General features: G+C 40.5%; 1 protein-coding gene across 8 annotated transcripts in view; it reads right to left on the reverse strand.

Annotated features, from left to right (window-relative positions):
- The window catches only part of INTS4 (integrator complex subunit 4), a 60,124-nt gene that overhangs the window by 36,799 nt on the left and 10,172 nt on the right, over positions 1-13,153 (reverse strand). For 7 of the 8 annotated variants that reach the window (XM_073335411.1, XM_073335419.1, XM_073335428.1 and 4 more), the window contains 9 exons: positions 12,349-12,466; positions 10,430-10,536; positions 8,219-8,404; positions 6,643-6,693; positions 5,471-5,559; positions 5,046-5,166; positions 4,389-4,460; positions 3,185-3,359; positions 400-605 (listed from right to left, as the gene is read on the reverse strand). In XM_073335411.1, coding sequence (XP_073191512.1) covers positions 400-605; positions 3,185-3,359; positions 4,389-4,460; positions 5,046-5,166; positions 5,471-5,559; positions 6,643-6,693; positions 8,219-8,404; positions 10,430-10,536; positions 12,349-12,466 — 1,125 coding nt within the window. The remainder of the gene's footprint in view (positions 1-399; positions 606-3,184; positions 3,360-4,388; positions 4,461-5,045; positions 5,167-5,470; positions 5,560-6,642; positions 6,694-8,218; positions 8,405-10,429; positions 10,537-12,348; positions 12,467-13,153) is intronic. The other variant, XM_073335438.1, reaches the window with a different exon arrangement.

The raw sequence follows: 13,153 nt of genomic DNA on the forward strand, positions 1-13,153 counted from the left end.
CTAAACAAAAGTGGCATGATTTACAGAACACTTATTTTGGTGTCCAAGTAGGCATTTAGTTACCAAGTTAGAAAGTATTAGCCAAAGTGCTCAGAAATCCTTCAGGATCAAAGATGCTATATAAAGCATCAATTATCACGTTTCAGCTGACATAACATGAATGATCAATCATTGTAGAAATACAAACAACACAAAAAGATGTAGGACTAAATTTTCAAACATGATTAGTGATTTTAGGTGCCTTGATTTTTGGGCATCCAACTTCAGCTTTTTTGAAAGTTTAGGCCATACTCTGTATCAGCATATATCTTGACTTTTCATACGAAAAATCACAGGTAATAAATTCTAGGAGATCAAAGACAGTGGCCATGGGAAGCTCTTTCCAAAGAGAACACTTGCCTCTAAGACAGCTAGCACGGTATCGAGCTGGTCCTCTCGCAGCGTTATGTTGTTGGAGATTTTTCTCATCGTGTGTATCGACTGCAATCTTACCTCTTCAATCTCATCATTAAACATGTCTACTAGAAAATCAAGACACTTCTCTGCAAAAGAAGGTGAAGATTGAGCCAGCATACAGAGGGCCTCAACTGCAGCAATCCGAACCTCTGAAAGAAGGAAAAAAGAATCTTATTTAGGGTTATTTTTAATACTAATCAAAAGCTATATCACCTAGTGGCCAGACCTCAAGCTATGCAAGAGTAAGAATTTTGATAGGAGACCCCTAAGGAAAATTTTGAATCACCAGAGCTGTCTCTGTTAGGTATCATTCACTCCAGTTATCAGTTCTGAACAGCACAAGCTACCATTTGAAGTGACACTGGAGGCATTTTCAGGTGAGACAAAAAAAACAAGATTATTATTAGATTATTAGAGAGCCATGGCATATTTTGCAGGAGTAGGAGTTCGATAGTTACATTCTGCCTGCCTGTACACTTCCTGCCATTTCAATTGTCGCGAGTGTTCTTCACATCCTTCCTTCACTTGCTGTGTAGTTCTCTATAAAAGTTACATTTCACCCCAGGGTAATTGTGTTTCAATAGCAGAAGTGAACCCTGCAGCAGTTCTCAAACTGTGGGTAAGGACCCCAAAGTGGGTCAGGACCCCATTTTAATGGGGTCACCAGGGCTGGCTTAAACTTGCTGGGGCCCAGGACCAAAGCTCAAGTCCGAGGGCTCAGGTTACAAGCCCCCTGCCTGGGGCTGAAGCCCTTGGGCTTTGGCCTCCCTGCCTGGGGAAATGGAGCTTTGACTTTGTCCCTCCCGCAGGGTGGTGGGATTTGGGCGGTCTCAGGCTTCGGTCCCCCTCCTGGGGTCATGAAGTAATATTTGTTGTCAGAAGGGGGTTGCGGTGCAATGAAGTTTGAGAGCCCTTAGTTTAGAGCTAAGTATACACATGTATTCATGCTGTAAAAAACACTGTAGGTATTTGAAGTACCTCCACATGTAATCCATTAAATGAAGGCAAAAGACTCTCTCATCCAGTTTCTGCAAGCTTTTGTGAATGGTGATCATAAAAACAACAGAACCAAATCTGGCATGTTATAAGATATTTCTATTTTTCATCCAAAAAAGTTTAGCTTGAAAACAGTGAATTAAAATTTGCAAATGTAGCATGTTAGGCTTATTGTTCTTGAACAACATGGTGTGATTCCAGATGTCTCTGATTAACTTGAAAAAATACAATCACGGTAAGACGTTGCTTATTTAGTTATAGATCCTTTCCCCTCATCCACCAACCTACTCACTCAGTTAAGGCAGCACAGATTAAAACACATTTCAGTGACTGCTCTGACAAGGCAGACTAAGATACAGATTAAAAATTAGTACAAGGGAAGGCTGCAGTGCTGGGTATAAGGTGGAACTGTAGCCAGTAGCATTTAAAGTGCAGTAATGGTCAGAGGGGTGACTGTATAAATAATTTCCACATCAGTTCACCAGATCTGTGTGTATTCCGAGCCAATCATTCTTCATTGATAGAAATGCTACCTTTGGCACTGCACAGCGAAAATTTATGTGACAGCAAGTTGGATATTATGGTATGGAAATCCGAATTGTTTCAAGTGAAAAATCTTTATTATTAAGCCAGAAAGAATCAAGGTTATTTTTCACATCCCAGAAGGATTTTGACAGAAAACACCATGTAATTTTAATTGCAAATTGAGCAAGCCTAATACAGAAGTCATAGAGCAACAAACCAATCTTTACAATGTGATTTTACAGAGCTACTTTTTAGAGCACACCCTGTACTTTCTAATGTTGCTCCATCCACGCTGTAAATTTTAAAAGCAACAATCAGCAATTACAGCTCATAGAAATGTTCATCTTCAAGGCACTTCACTAACATTAACACTCTCAATAGCCCCATGGAGATACAAGGGGTAAGAATTATCCCTATCCACAGATGGGGAAGCTGGGGCATAGAGGTGAAGTGACCTTGGTTAGTCCCATCAACAAGATCAGTGTCATAGCCAAGTTTAGAACTCCAGGGCTTGGGTCCCAATGTTGTGCTCCAAACTACTGCTGGCCAACTCTGTTAAAACTATTTACAGTGAGAGAGGACCAACATGCTTTAAACTGTTGTAAGATGAATGTAGGTTTCCCCTTTCTCTAGGCTCTAGAGAATCTGGCCATTTCCAGCAATAGCAACTAAAGTTTCCAATTTAGGATTCAATCTAGCTTATTGAAGTCAATGAAAACACATCCAGTGGGAGCTGGATCTGATCCTTGAACAGTAGAAGTAGACACTTTTCCCCACACACTTACCTAAATTAACCGTTTTAAAAAATTACTGATTTCCGGGTACCCTAATACAGAATGCTTTGCCTGTCCAAAGTGCTGAGCGAACGTTAATTCAGTCTTGCAAAATCATGAATATTTACCAACCAGGAACAAAATCTACTTGCTCACCCTCACCGAGATGGTAATGAGGAAAAAAAAAAAAAAACCAACCTTGCAATATATTAGTCACTTTTTTTTTTTTTTTCCCCTCATTACCATCTCGGTGAGGGTGAGCAAGTAGATTTTGTTCCTGGTTGGTAAATATTCATGATTTTGCAAGACTGAATTAACAATAACGATCTGTTCCAGGCAACATGAATTTTGGAAAGCTACGTTATCCAGTATGTTAGGGACTTTACATTCAGATCCTCCTTTCTTTGGTTGCCACATACAAAGTTAACACTCACCATACATTTCATCTTCCAGGCCATGAACAAAAGCCCCACAAGCTCCCGATTCAATCAAGTTCACAGCGCCTGTGTCTATTTCTTCTTTGGGTGCATCGTCTCCCCATTTTCTGCCACTTGAAAACTCCCCAGAGCTGTAGAGCTCTTTGGCTCGTTCATGTGCAGTGCGCTTCCTCTGTGAAAATAAATATTATGTATCATAAAGGCTATTAAATTTTAAAGGAACTATTGGTGCATTAACTGACTTGCTCTGGTTCCATAACAAGGTTATCGCGAAAGACTTCAACGGTGATAGGAGGAAGAGATGTAATTGCTGAGAGACATGAAAGCTACCCTCCTCTTACGTGAAAAATCACTCAATAATTATTTTGTGCTTTGTTTTCACTGGGAAAAGAATAATATTTAACATGTTTTAATTAACATATTGTTGAACACGATTCTGTAGTTACCCCTGTTAAACTGGGGTTAAGCCCTACCACTTTAACATGACTGTGTGTCTATATTAGATAATAACTGGCATTAAATCACGTGTTAATCAAAATGTCTCCACATTTCCTAACACACTTCATTTGTCCAGTGCAGACAAAGCCTTACATTCACTTTCCATCCAACCAAGGATCTCAATACACTTTAAAAAAATTAGTGAATTTAGCCCTATCATCCTTGTGAGACACAGACGAGTTATCCCATTTTGTAGATGGAAAAATTGAGCCAAAGAGAAGAAGGATTTTGCCCAAGGTCACTATGTGAATCAACTACAAAATCACGATAAAAAAAAACAAACAAGAGTCCCAATTCTAAGCATTAAGTCATTTGAAATGACTGCCAAGCAGATCCTGTATTATAGCATGTTCCCAAAACTGGAACACAATCTTTCTGTTCACAATAAATAAGAGAGAAGCTCTAAAACAAGATGGTGTCAAGATAGCATGCTAATCCCACTCTCTCCTCAATGAAACCTGAACAGCTTCAGGAGTGATTTATTACAAGAACACAAAAGCTAATGAAGCAGTTTAGCCTTCGTTTTCTGTTAGATTAAAGTCAACCTGTCACGATCAATCAACTCTCAATTGCCCTGAGGCATGGAAAAGATAAAGAAATATGTTAGACATTAACATACCTGTTGTGCAATTATAGTGCTAGGGAGGGGGGGGGAGAGACAGAACGGGAGGGGACAAAATAATAAAAGACAAGGTTTATGTACCCTCAGATCTGACATCAGCTTCTTGTCAAGTGTCTGCTCCAAGAAATGGGAACTAACTTGCTGCATAGATCCCTAAAAAAAAAAAAAAAAAAAACCCACATTAGGTGAAGAACCAAGATGGTTATCAATGTAAGCCAATAGAATCTGCTGAGTGACACACCCCAGCACAGCGACCACTCATTTCTGTATTTCAAGGGGTTTATATAGTGCTCATCACTGCAGTATTTAGGAGCTTTTAAGAGTTTATGAGTGTCCGCATATAAATTCATCACAGCACCCCACTCTCTCCATATAGTTGGTCCTAGCTAGGGATCTAAAAACCTGGCCTTGAAGTTGGGGGCCATAAATGAGATTTTGGTTGTGCTGAGGAGTCCATTCCCCGCAGAGGAGAGAACAGCTGTGAATAGCTGGGAAGCAATTTTCTAATGGATCTGCATATACGCTAGCTCCACCTCTCCCCTCAAAACTGCCTTGAAATTTGGCAGAAATCAATTGATCTGGACACTGATATCATACACAGCATCAACTAGCAAATCCAGTAAACAAAAGTCAGAACATGAATGCTCTCTTCACCTCCTTTCTTCCCAAATATAGGCAAAAAAGGTAGAAGGTCACGGTATGTTGCCAAGAAGACATGAAAACAACAAGGAAACTCACCAACAGCTTAGCAGCTTGCACTCTAACAACCCATGAGCCATCACTGACCATATGACATATTTTTCCAAATGCATCATCAACTAAGCGAATTTCTTCATTGGAAGAAGGAATTGGGACAATGCTGAATAAGACAGAGGCGCACAACGTAAGTCACTGTGCTGAGACTTTGTATAAAACGTGTTCTCCTTCGTGGCAAAGGCCAATGAAATAAACAGTGCTGAGCTACTGCTATAACTCATAAGGCATCTTAGGAACAAACAAACAAAAACATCATCTCGTCCAACATGTCCACTTTTGGCTTCGGCTACAGGCATTTAATATACACAGCCTTTCAAACCACAAGGTTTAAGACAAAAACCTTCAGAACTAGCATGCTTATTCCTATCCTGTATAACTTGTTGAATCAGTCTGCATACAGCACATACCTCTCAGGATACAGCTGACTGAGGACCCAGATCAACTGAACGGCAGCACTGCGTACCTGTTCATAATCATCTGAGAGCAATTTGCAAGCCTGAAATGAAGGTTTCCAAATATTAATCTTAAACCCCTGCACCAGGTTTACATTTAAGCTTCCATTAAACTCTCTTATATGATAAAGTACAGATTCTATACCAGATAGGTGAGATTATGAATCAAAATGTATTTGGTTATCTCAACCTAGTCCTACCAGACCTTTGTCCATTAGACAAACCCAGTGCAGTACTTATCAGATTGGTTAGCCCTGCTCAGGTGAGCTCTAGGACTGGCTGAACTACACAGAGACATGAAGAATGTTGCATAGCACCTTTCCTCGCTACAACTGACTATGATCCATATTATTCTCATTTTCATAGGCCTTGATCCTGAAACCTTATCCATGAAGGTAGACCCCATCCTCATGGGAACATCAATGAGACTATTTAATTCTATTCAGGTTCTTATGCTGCGCTCATCACCACAGTATGAGCACCTTCCAGTAATACATTAAGCAATGCTACTACACACCTGTCACATGATGTTTGTTCACTCACCCTCTCTTCAAAAGGAGAAAGCATGTGCAGTGGAGTATCTTGTTTTGGTAGGGTTTATTTTTTTCCCCCTAATAAATATACCTGTTGCTATGAGTTTACATAATAGAAGGCAGATAAAAAAAATGCACTTTGCACTAGGAGCAGAAAGAGGAGGTGTTGTGATGGTCCTTAGCTCTTGGTGGAGCTCATTCCACAGTCTCAGACCCCAGGAGAAAGTTCTGTCTCCTGCACAGATGAGCTTTACTCTTAAAGTAGAGAGTTTCATTGTGCCAGAGGAGCATAGTTGTCAACCAGGTCTTTGTCCCAGAGCTTTAGACAGTATTTTAGATATCCTGGGCCTAGGCCATGGAATGCTTGGAAGACTCTGCATGTGTGCAAGATTCCACTTGCACAGATTAGATTGCAAGATCAGGGCCATAATTACTAAAATGCCTCACCTTTTCCCCAACCCTCTCCCTCCTCCAGTAAAAGTAAGCAAATTACATCTCCACAGCTTCACTGTCTTGAACATACTTCCTTTCCTATTGAACTACTTTGTCACAGAAACTAAAAAAGAACTTGCACAATATTTAATAAGGCATTACCTGACTGTAAATAGTCTGCTGCAATTTTAATCCTCTTTCATGTAGCTGCAGCTATAAAAGGAGGAAAAAAACAAACAGATGCATCATCACATGGTTTTAAATAAGATAGTCAATTTTCATTACTATTGTCTCTACCATTTGATTACCATTGACATGAATCCCATAATAATTGCTTGCTACAGTAGTTGATTCTCTGCTACATTCAACCATTTCATGGCCTCTGCTGAATTAGATATTCTCATCTTATTATAATAAATAATTATCTAGACTTTGGTATAAAGTTTGTCTCCATCATACTTGGTTTTTACATTAGTGCTACCAATAACACCACCTTTCTCCAGTCTTCTGAAGAGTTGTGCTTCACAACATGAATTCTCAATAAAATCTTGTCCTAAAACATTCTCAACTACTGATCCAGCAAAGCTGTAGACCCTTCTCTAGCAACTACAGACAGTTTCTACACAGAATAATGTAGCTCCATATGAGTTTCCGAAGTATAAATAGTAAGACAGAATTATATATGTTCCCTATACATGGGAAGACTATCCGGTAGGCTGTCATCTGAAAGAAAAGCATTTATCTTTTCTAGACAGACCTCTGCAGACTACAATTTACAAATGAAGAAAAAATATTAAAACAGTAGCAAAGTAGTCATGGGCAAGGTTTTTTGGTGCCTCCAAAGAATGCTTTCTGGTTTCAAACTACAGAACGATGGAGGCTTTTGTGTTGTGATAGTATATTGTCCTGGCAATAAGAGTCTAGGTTTGGACATTCAATTTAACCATAAAAAGTCACATGAACACGTTTAAAAAAAATATCTGTAAAGAGAGTCATTAAAATACAACAGAAGTGGATGGAAAGAGCAGAGGGAGATCCCAACCAGACCCTACTGAAATCCTGTATTAAATGCTGCCTCTTTTTCAGAAGTTTAACGAGCGTTAATTTGAATACCCTCCATCCCAACATGGAAATGGGTTTACCTTACTAGCAGTTGCTGAACACCCAATTAACATGATTACTGAGCCCTGCAGACATGCTATTTTTAAGCATAAACTTTCTCTTGGATTTTTCCAGTTACTGAAGTATTTCTTCTTCCTTCAGCAACTTCCTGATGGATACAGTCCTATCTTAGCTAGTTAGCTGCAGTCCTAACACGAGGGTCCTGATCAATAAAGTGGTCCCCTATTATCTTCTGGACATCTTCCCAACAAGCATTAGTTGGAGTTGTCAGTATTGACCATAACGAAAGCTAAAGCAAGGAAAGCATATTTATTGCTAATTGGAATGTGCCTGATTTTGTTATATATACACACACCAAAAAATCTGAAGTCACTAAAATGATAAACTTCCAAAATATATATTTATCCTCTATTAATCTATTGTACAAGAATCTGGATATTCCCCTCACACTTTTTCAAGGCCAATTTAATTGAAACTTGGGTAACTTTCATTTTGGTAAATGTGAAAATTACTTAATAAATCACCTTCCTGACTGAGTTTTTCTCGCTCAATTTACAACCACTTACAAGTCTTCTTGAGTGACTCCTAATACATTTAAGAGTGCAGCAGCACTTACCATAGCTTTTATAGCTGCAGTCCTAACACGAGGGTCCTGATCAATAAAGTGGTCCCCTATTATCTTCTGGACATCTTTGGTAGCCAGGCTTTCAGCTTCTTTTGTGGCACCTTTTTCCACAGATCCAAGATAACCAATCAGTTGGAGGCACTTGTTTCTGACACCATGGGAGGAGTCCGTCAGATACTGCGTAATGGGATAGAATAAGAAATGTTTTTCTTGGTATTTTATCCTTTCAAGCTGCAGACTGTTTCACATGAGATGAAGCCTCCCAAAAGTTTGTGTTTTGTTTTAAAGTTACAACAGTTTTCAGGGATAAAGTCCAATAGTAGCTTTCCTTCAAATATTTGATGCTTACTTTATTCTATATATTATCAATCCTACAGAACAATAATTTCATGAAGAAGTTTAATCAGAAATTTTACACACACATACATTACAGTTCTCTCCATAGAAAACAGCTTTTTCAGCAAAGAATTAAAATAAGCTTTCTCATGGGGCATAATTTTCAAAAACAGTTGCAGATGTAATGTAGGCAAAATACTGCACAGCCTAAGCAGCATACACAAAATGAGTAACTGCTCATGCAGCAAGGATATTTGGCACTTACAACCATCCTCCCCATTTTGCAATTAAGAATAAAAGTATCCAAGTTGGAATTCAAGAGTTCCAAGTTCCCAGTCTTGTGCTCATACCAAAACTGCCTCAGAGTTTATATGACTTAAAAGATACCCTTAAATTTAGTAATCCTACCAAGGATTCCTATCCTGCAATAGATTGACACTGAAATCTCCTATTGATTTGGTACACACACAGAAAAACAGTTGTGGATACAGCTTGCCTCTTACTACAATTTGTAGAAAGAAAATCCTCCTCTACAGATATATTTTCAAGTGGTGAGTAAAATTAGGTAGCATTTCACCAATCAATGAATTACCAATCTTCTGTATCAATGAAACACACACTATTAAATCCCTCCCAAAAAAACATTTTAAAGATCTTTTAATATAATACAATTTCTTCTTATATATTCTCCAATCCTCTACTAAAGTGTTAGAGGAGATCATAAACCAAGGAAAAGCAGAATATTTTAAAATTAAATTTAAAGAAGGGGAGTGACTCACTGACTCAGATAATTTTTTCATTAAAATACCAAAAAAAAAATAGGTAATTATGGATAATTTATTAACTCACATGGCGATTCATTCTGTGATTTTTATTCAACGCGGCTACTCCATGAACAGAATGTACTTTCGTTACCAACATAATTGTAACAAATTGAGAATGGGCAAAAGACTTATTGGTCAAATCAAGCATTAGAGTCAGTATATTTTCTCCCTTTAACAACAAGATTACCTTAGCTATAAACAGACACTGTTTTCTTGAGACTAGATGGGTGTGGTAATATTGTTTATTGGACCAACTTCTGCTGGTGAAAGAGACAAGCTTTCAAGCTTCCACAGAGCTCTTTATTTCTTTTAATAGGGCTCTTATGTGAGACATAAGTACTGAGGGAAGAGTTAGCAGGTGTGGAAGTCAGATAACATTAATTGCACAAGCTTCAAAAATAATACCCCCTAAATGCTGCAAACTAATGTCAGCTAACATTATCTATGAACTCTGAGCTTCATTTCCTTTGCTTTTTAAATATAAAAGGCAACTGTGGTCTACTGGATTGAGGACAAGCCTACAAATTAGGGAATCTGGATTTACATAGAACTATTGGGATGCTAGGTGAATTGCAGACAGGTAGAAAGACAATATCCATATCCAAATTTAAGATCGTTCTATTCACCTGGCTTCTCCATGCACCAGTAATGCCATCAGGAAAACAGGAACAACTTTTAACACGGCTGCTACTCTGAAACCATTTGTAAATCTGTACATGAACAGGGTTACGTAAGTGGAAAGTATGAAAACTGATATGAATACGATTTTAACAAGTAGGTCATAGCTGCTATTTTGAGGCTGCAAGAGTCTCATTGATTCAGATTTAGAGGGTTTCAGTATACTGGACACTTTTTGTTATGTAGATTTTTTGCATTGATGTTATCAGAATTTTTATGATTGGCATATTTAAAATTTAGAGTGAAACTCTCCTCCCAGATATGTGCAGGCAACTGCCTTTGATTTCAACACAAGCTACACGAGTATCTGGGAGCAGAATTTGGCCTCTAAAGCATATTTACTTCATCAATAAGACTATATTACCTTGCAGGCTACGTCTAGCAGTCTCATTCTGACAGCTGGGTTCTCTGTGAGTTTCGTCCCAATCACCAACAGGGTATCCAGCAGTTGAGCAAGAACTTGGTGGGACTCTGTTAAACAAAACAGTGAAAGGTTTCATATCTCTTTACTAATTTCGTGAGCCTACAGAGATCTCACTGTCTACGTTGCAAGTAAACTGATAAACCACTGTGCGTATTACATAAATGATGTTCTCATGGGATGGAATTTCCAAAAGTGCCTAAGTCCCACTAATTGTCAATTGAACTTATGCTTCTAAATCCCACTGGTGACCTGCATCCCCACCTCCCACGAAATGTTTTTTACATAAAGTGCTTGGAGGGATGAAATTCTTTTAAAATTAAAACAGACTTTGTTACAGCAAGAAATGGGGGATAGTTTGTCCTTCACCCTCTTATGAAAACAGTGCTCGTGGAATGATGTTTTTGTGCAAATTAAAAATAAACTTCTGCCATTATCCTGCAGCTGGGGTGAGGAAAGATTCCATTACAGTGTTCCACTTGCAAACAAGGCTGTCCCCCAACACAGAGCAGTTAAGAAACAATGTCTCTGCCTCTGTGATTTTACAGCAGGAACACACACTCTGTACCGTCTGCTGTTCTACAATGACATTATATAACAGTGATGCTGAAAGATTTTTTTGCCTTGAGAATGTCATGATAGGATTTTACAATGGTCATAAAAATAGAGAATACAGTGGGGGGGAGGAAACAATGTTCCCTCTGAGCAATAATCCCCAATCTTATACTTAGGCTGTTTGTGTTCACATAGGAGTCTTGCCACAGTCCTTAGATCACTGGTCACCAACTCGTCGATGGCAACTGACTGGTTGATCCTGGAGCCTCTGCCAGTCGATCGCAATCTCCGGGGCCGACGGTGCAGCAGGGCTCAGGCAAGCTCCCTGCCTGCCTGCCGTGGCCCCACTCCGCTCCCAGAAGCAGCTGGCTGCTGGCACATCTCTGCGGCCCCTGGGAGGAGGGGAGTCAGGGAGCTCTGTGTGCTGCCCCAGCCCCCAGCACCGCCCCTGCAGCTCCCATTGGCTGGAAACCAGCCAATGGGAGCTCCGGGGGTGGTGCTTACAGGCGCAGGCAACGCGAGGAGACCCACTGCCCCCATCCCACCCAGAGCCGACAGAGACGTGCCAGCAGCCAGCCACTTCTGGGAGCGGCATGGGGCCATGGCAGGCAGGCAGCCTGCTTGAGCCCTGCTGCGCTGCTGACCGGGAGCTGCCTGTGGCAAGCGCCTCCCAGCCAGAACCTGCACCTCGCAACCCCTCTTATACCCCAACCCACAGCCCCCTCCTGCACCAACTCCCTCCCAGAGTCCGCACCCCTCACCCCCTCTCGCACCCCAATCCCCTGCACCAGCCTGGAGCCCCCTCCTGCACCCAAACTCCCTCCCAGAGCTTGCACCCCTCAGTCCTGCACCCCAACCTCCTGCCCCAGGCTCAACCAATACACACCCCACAGTTGAGATTGTTACATTGATTTGTGACAATCCCTGAAGGATTTTGGATCTACAAACCACAAATGAGACTAATACAAAGTACAACTCATGAAATGTCCAGTGGATTCTATGAGATTAGGTGCAGTGCGACCGTATGACCCCTGCACACAAACTCCCTCCCAGAGCTAGCACGCCTCACTCCTGCACTCCAATCCCCTGCCCCAGACTCAGCCTGGAGCCCTTTCCCACACTCCCAGCCAGAGTAGGGAATGGAGTGAGCAGGGCGGGCCTCGGGGAAGGGGGCGGGGTAGATCCTGGGTTGATTTTAAATTCAAAAAGTGATCTTGTGCGTAAAAAGGTTAGAGACCACTGCCTTAGATGTACAAAATCTGGAGGATTCTGCCTTGATTTCAAATTAGATCTGAAGTGTGACTTACTCTCATTTTGAAGTGTGTTAACTGCATCATCCATAATGCAGTCTGGAGAAAATCCTGCCGTCTTCGATAACAAACCTAGCAAGGAAGCAATCTTCAATCTCACAGAGGGATCATTCTCCTAGGGATGAAAGAAATGATGGTCTCCTCTGCTCTCTTTTCGGCTTAAAAGATCATAAAATAGTGAAACACAGGCCAGGACCCACATACAGCACAAAACCATGGACACCAAGACTGCAGCCACCCCCCCACCGGCCCTAATTACTGCAGCACAGCAACGCTAAATTCGATGGCATATTGAGATTCCCGTGGTAGCTCCCAGAACATTTCAAAAGAGTTCTTTCACTGAATATGAAATAAGTAACGCACTGAAAGTATTCCCTGTTATTTTGATACTAAATTCAGATGGCTCAAATGGTTTCAGTTTTACACCGTACATTTTCAGTTTTCAGCATGCAGGAGAGTTTTCTATTGACAACACAAATGTATTGTAACAATTATTGATGAGAAAGATGGAGGATTTTAGAAAGTGAGTAGAGGGAGTTGGGAGTTCTGGCACCCAGAACGTGTCAAAAAGAAGTCTGGGGTTTAGCACAAAGGAAGCAGTTGAGCCTTTTCGCACTGGGAAGGATGTGCGTCTTGTGCGTCTGCCTACAAACAAAGGAGAAAGCTGCCTCACTGCAACCAAAGATAACGGTAAGTGTATTAGCTATGGATTTCTGCCAATTTATGCAATGGTGAAAGTTTCTGGTGATAATCATGTTGCCATCATTAGGCATCAGAATCAACATTCCATTTAAATTAGTCC

This window comes from Lepidochelys kempii, chromosome 1, assembly GCF_965140285.1.
Source record: "Lepidochelys kempii isolate rLepKem1 chromosome 1, rLepKem1.hap1, whole genome shotgun sequence".
Classification (NCBI taxonomy): domain Eukaryota; kingdom Metazoa; phylum Chordata; order Testudines; family Cheloniidae; genus Lepidochelys; species Lepidochelys kempii.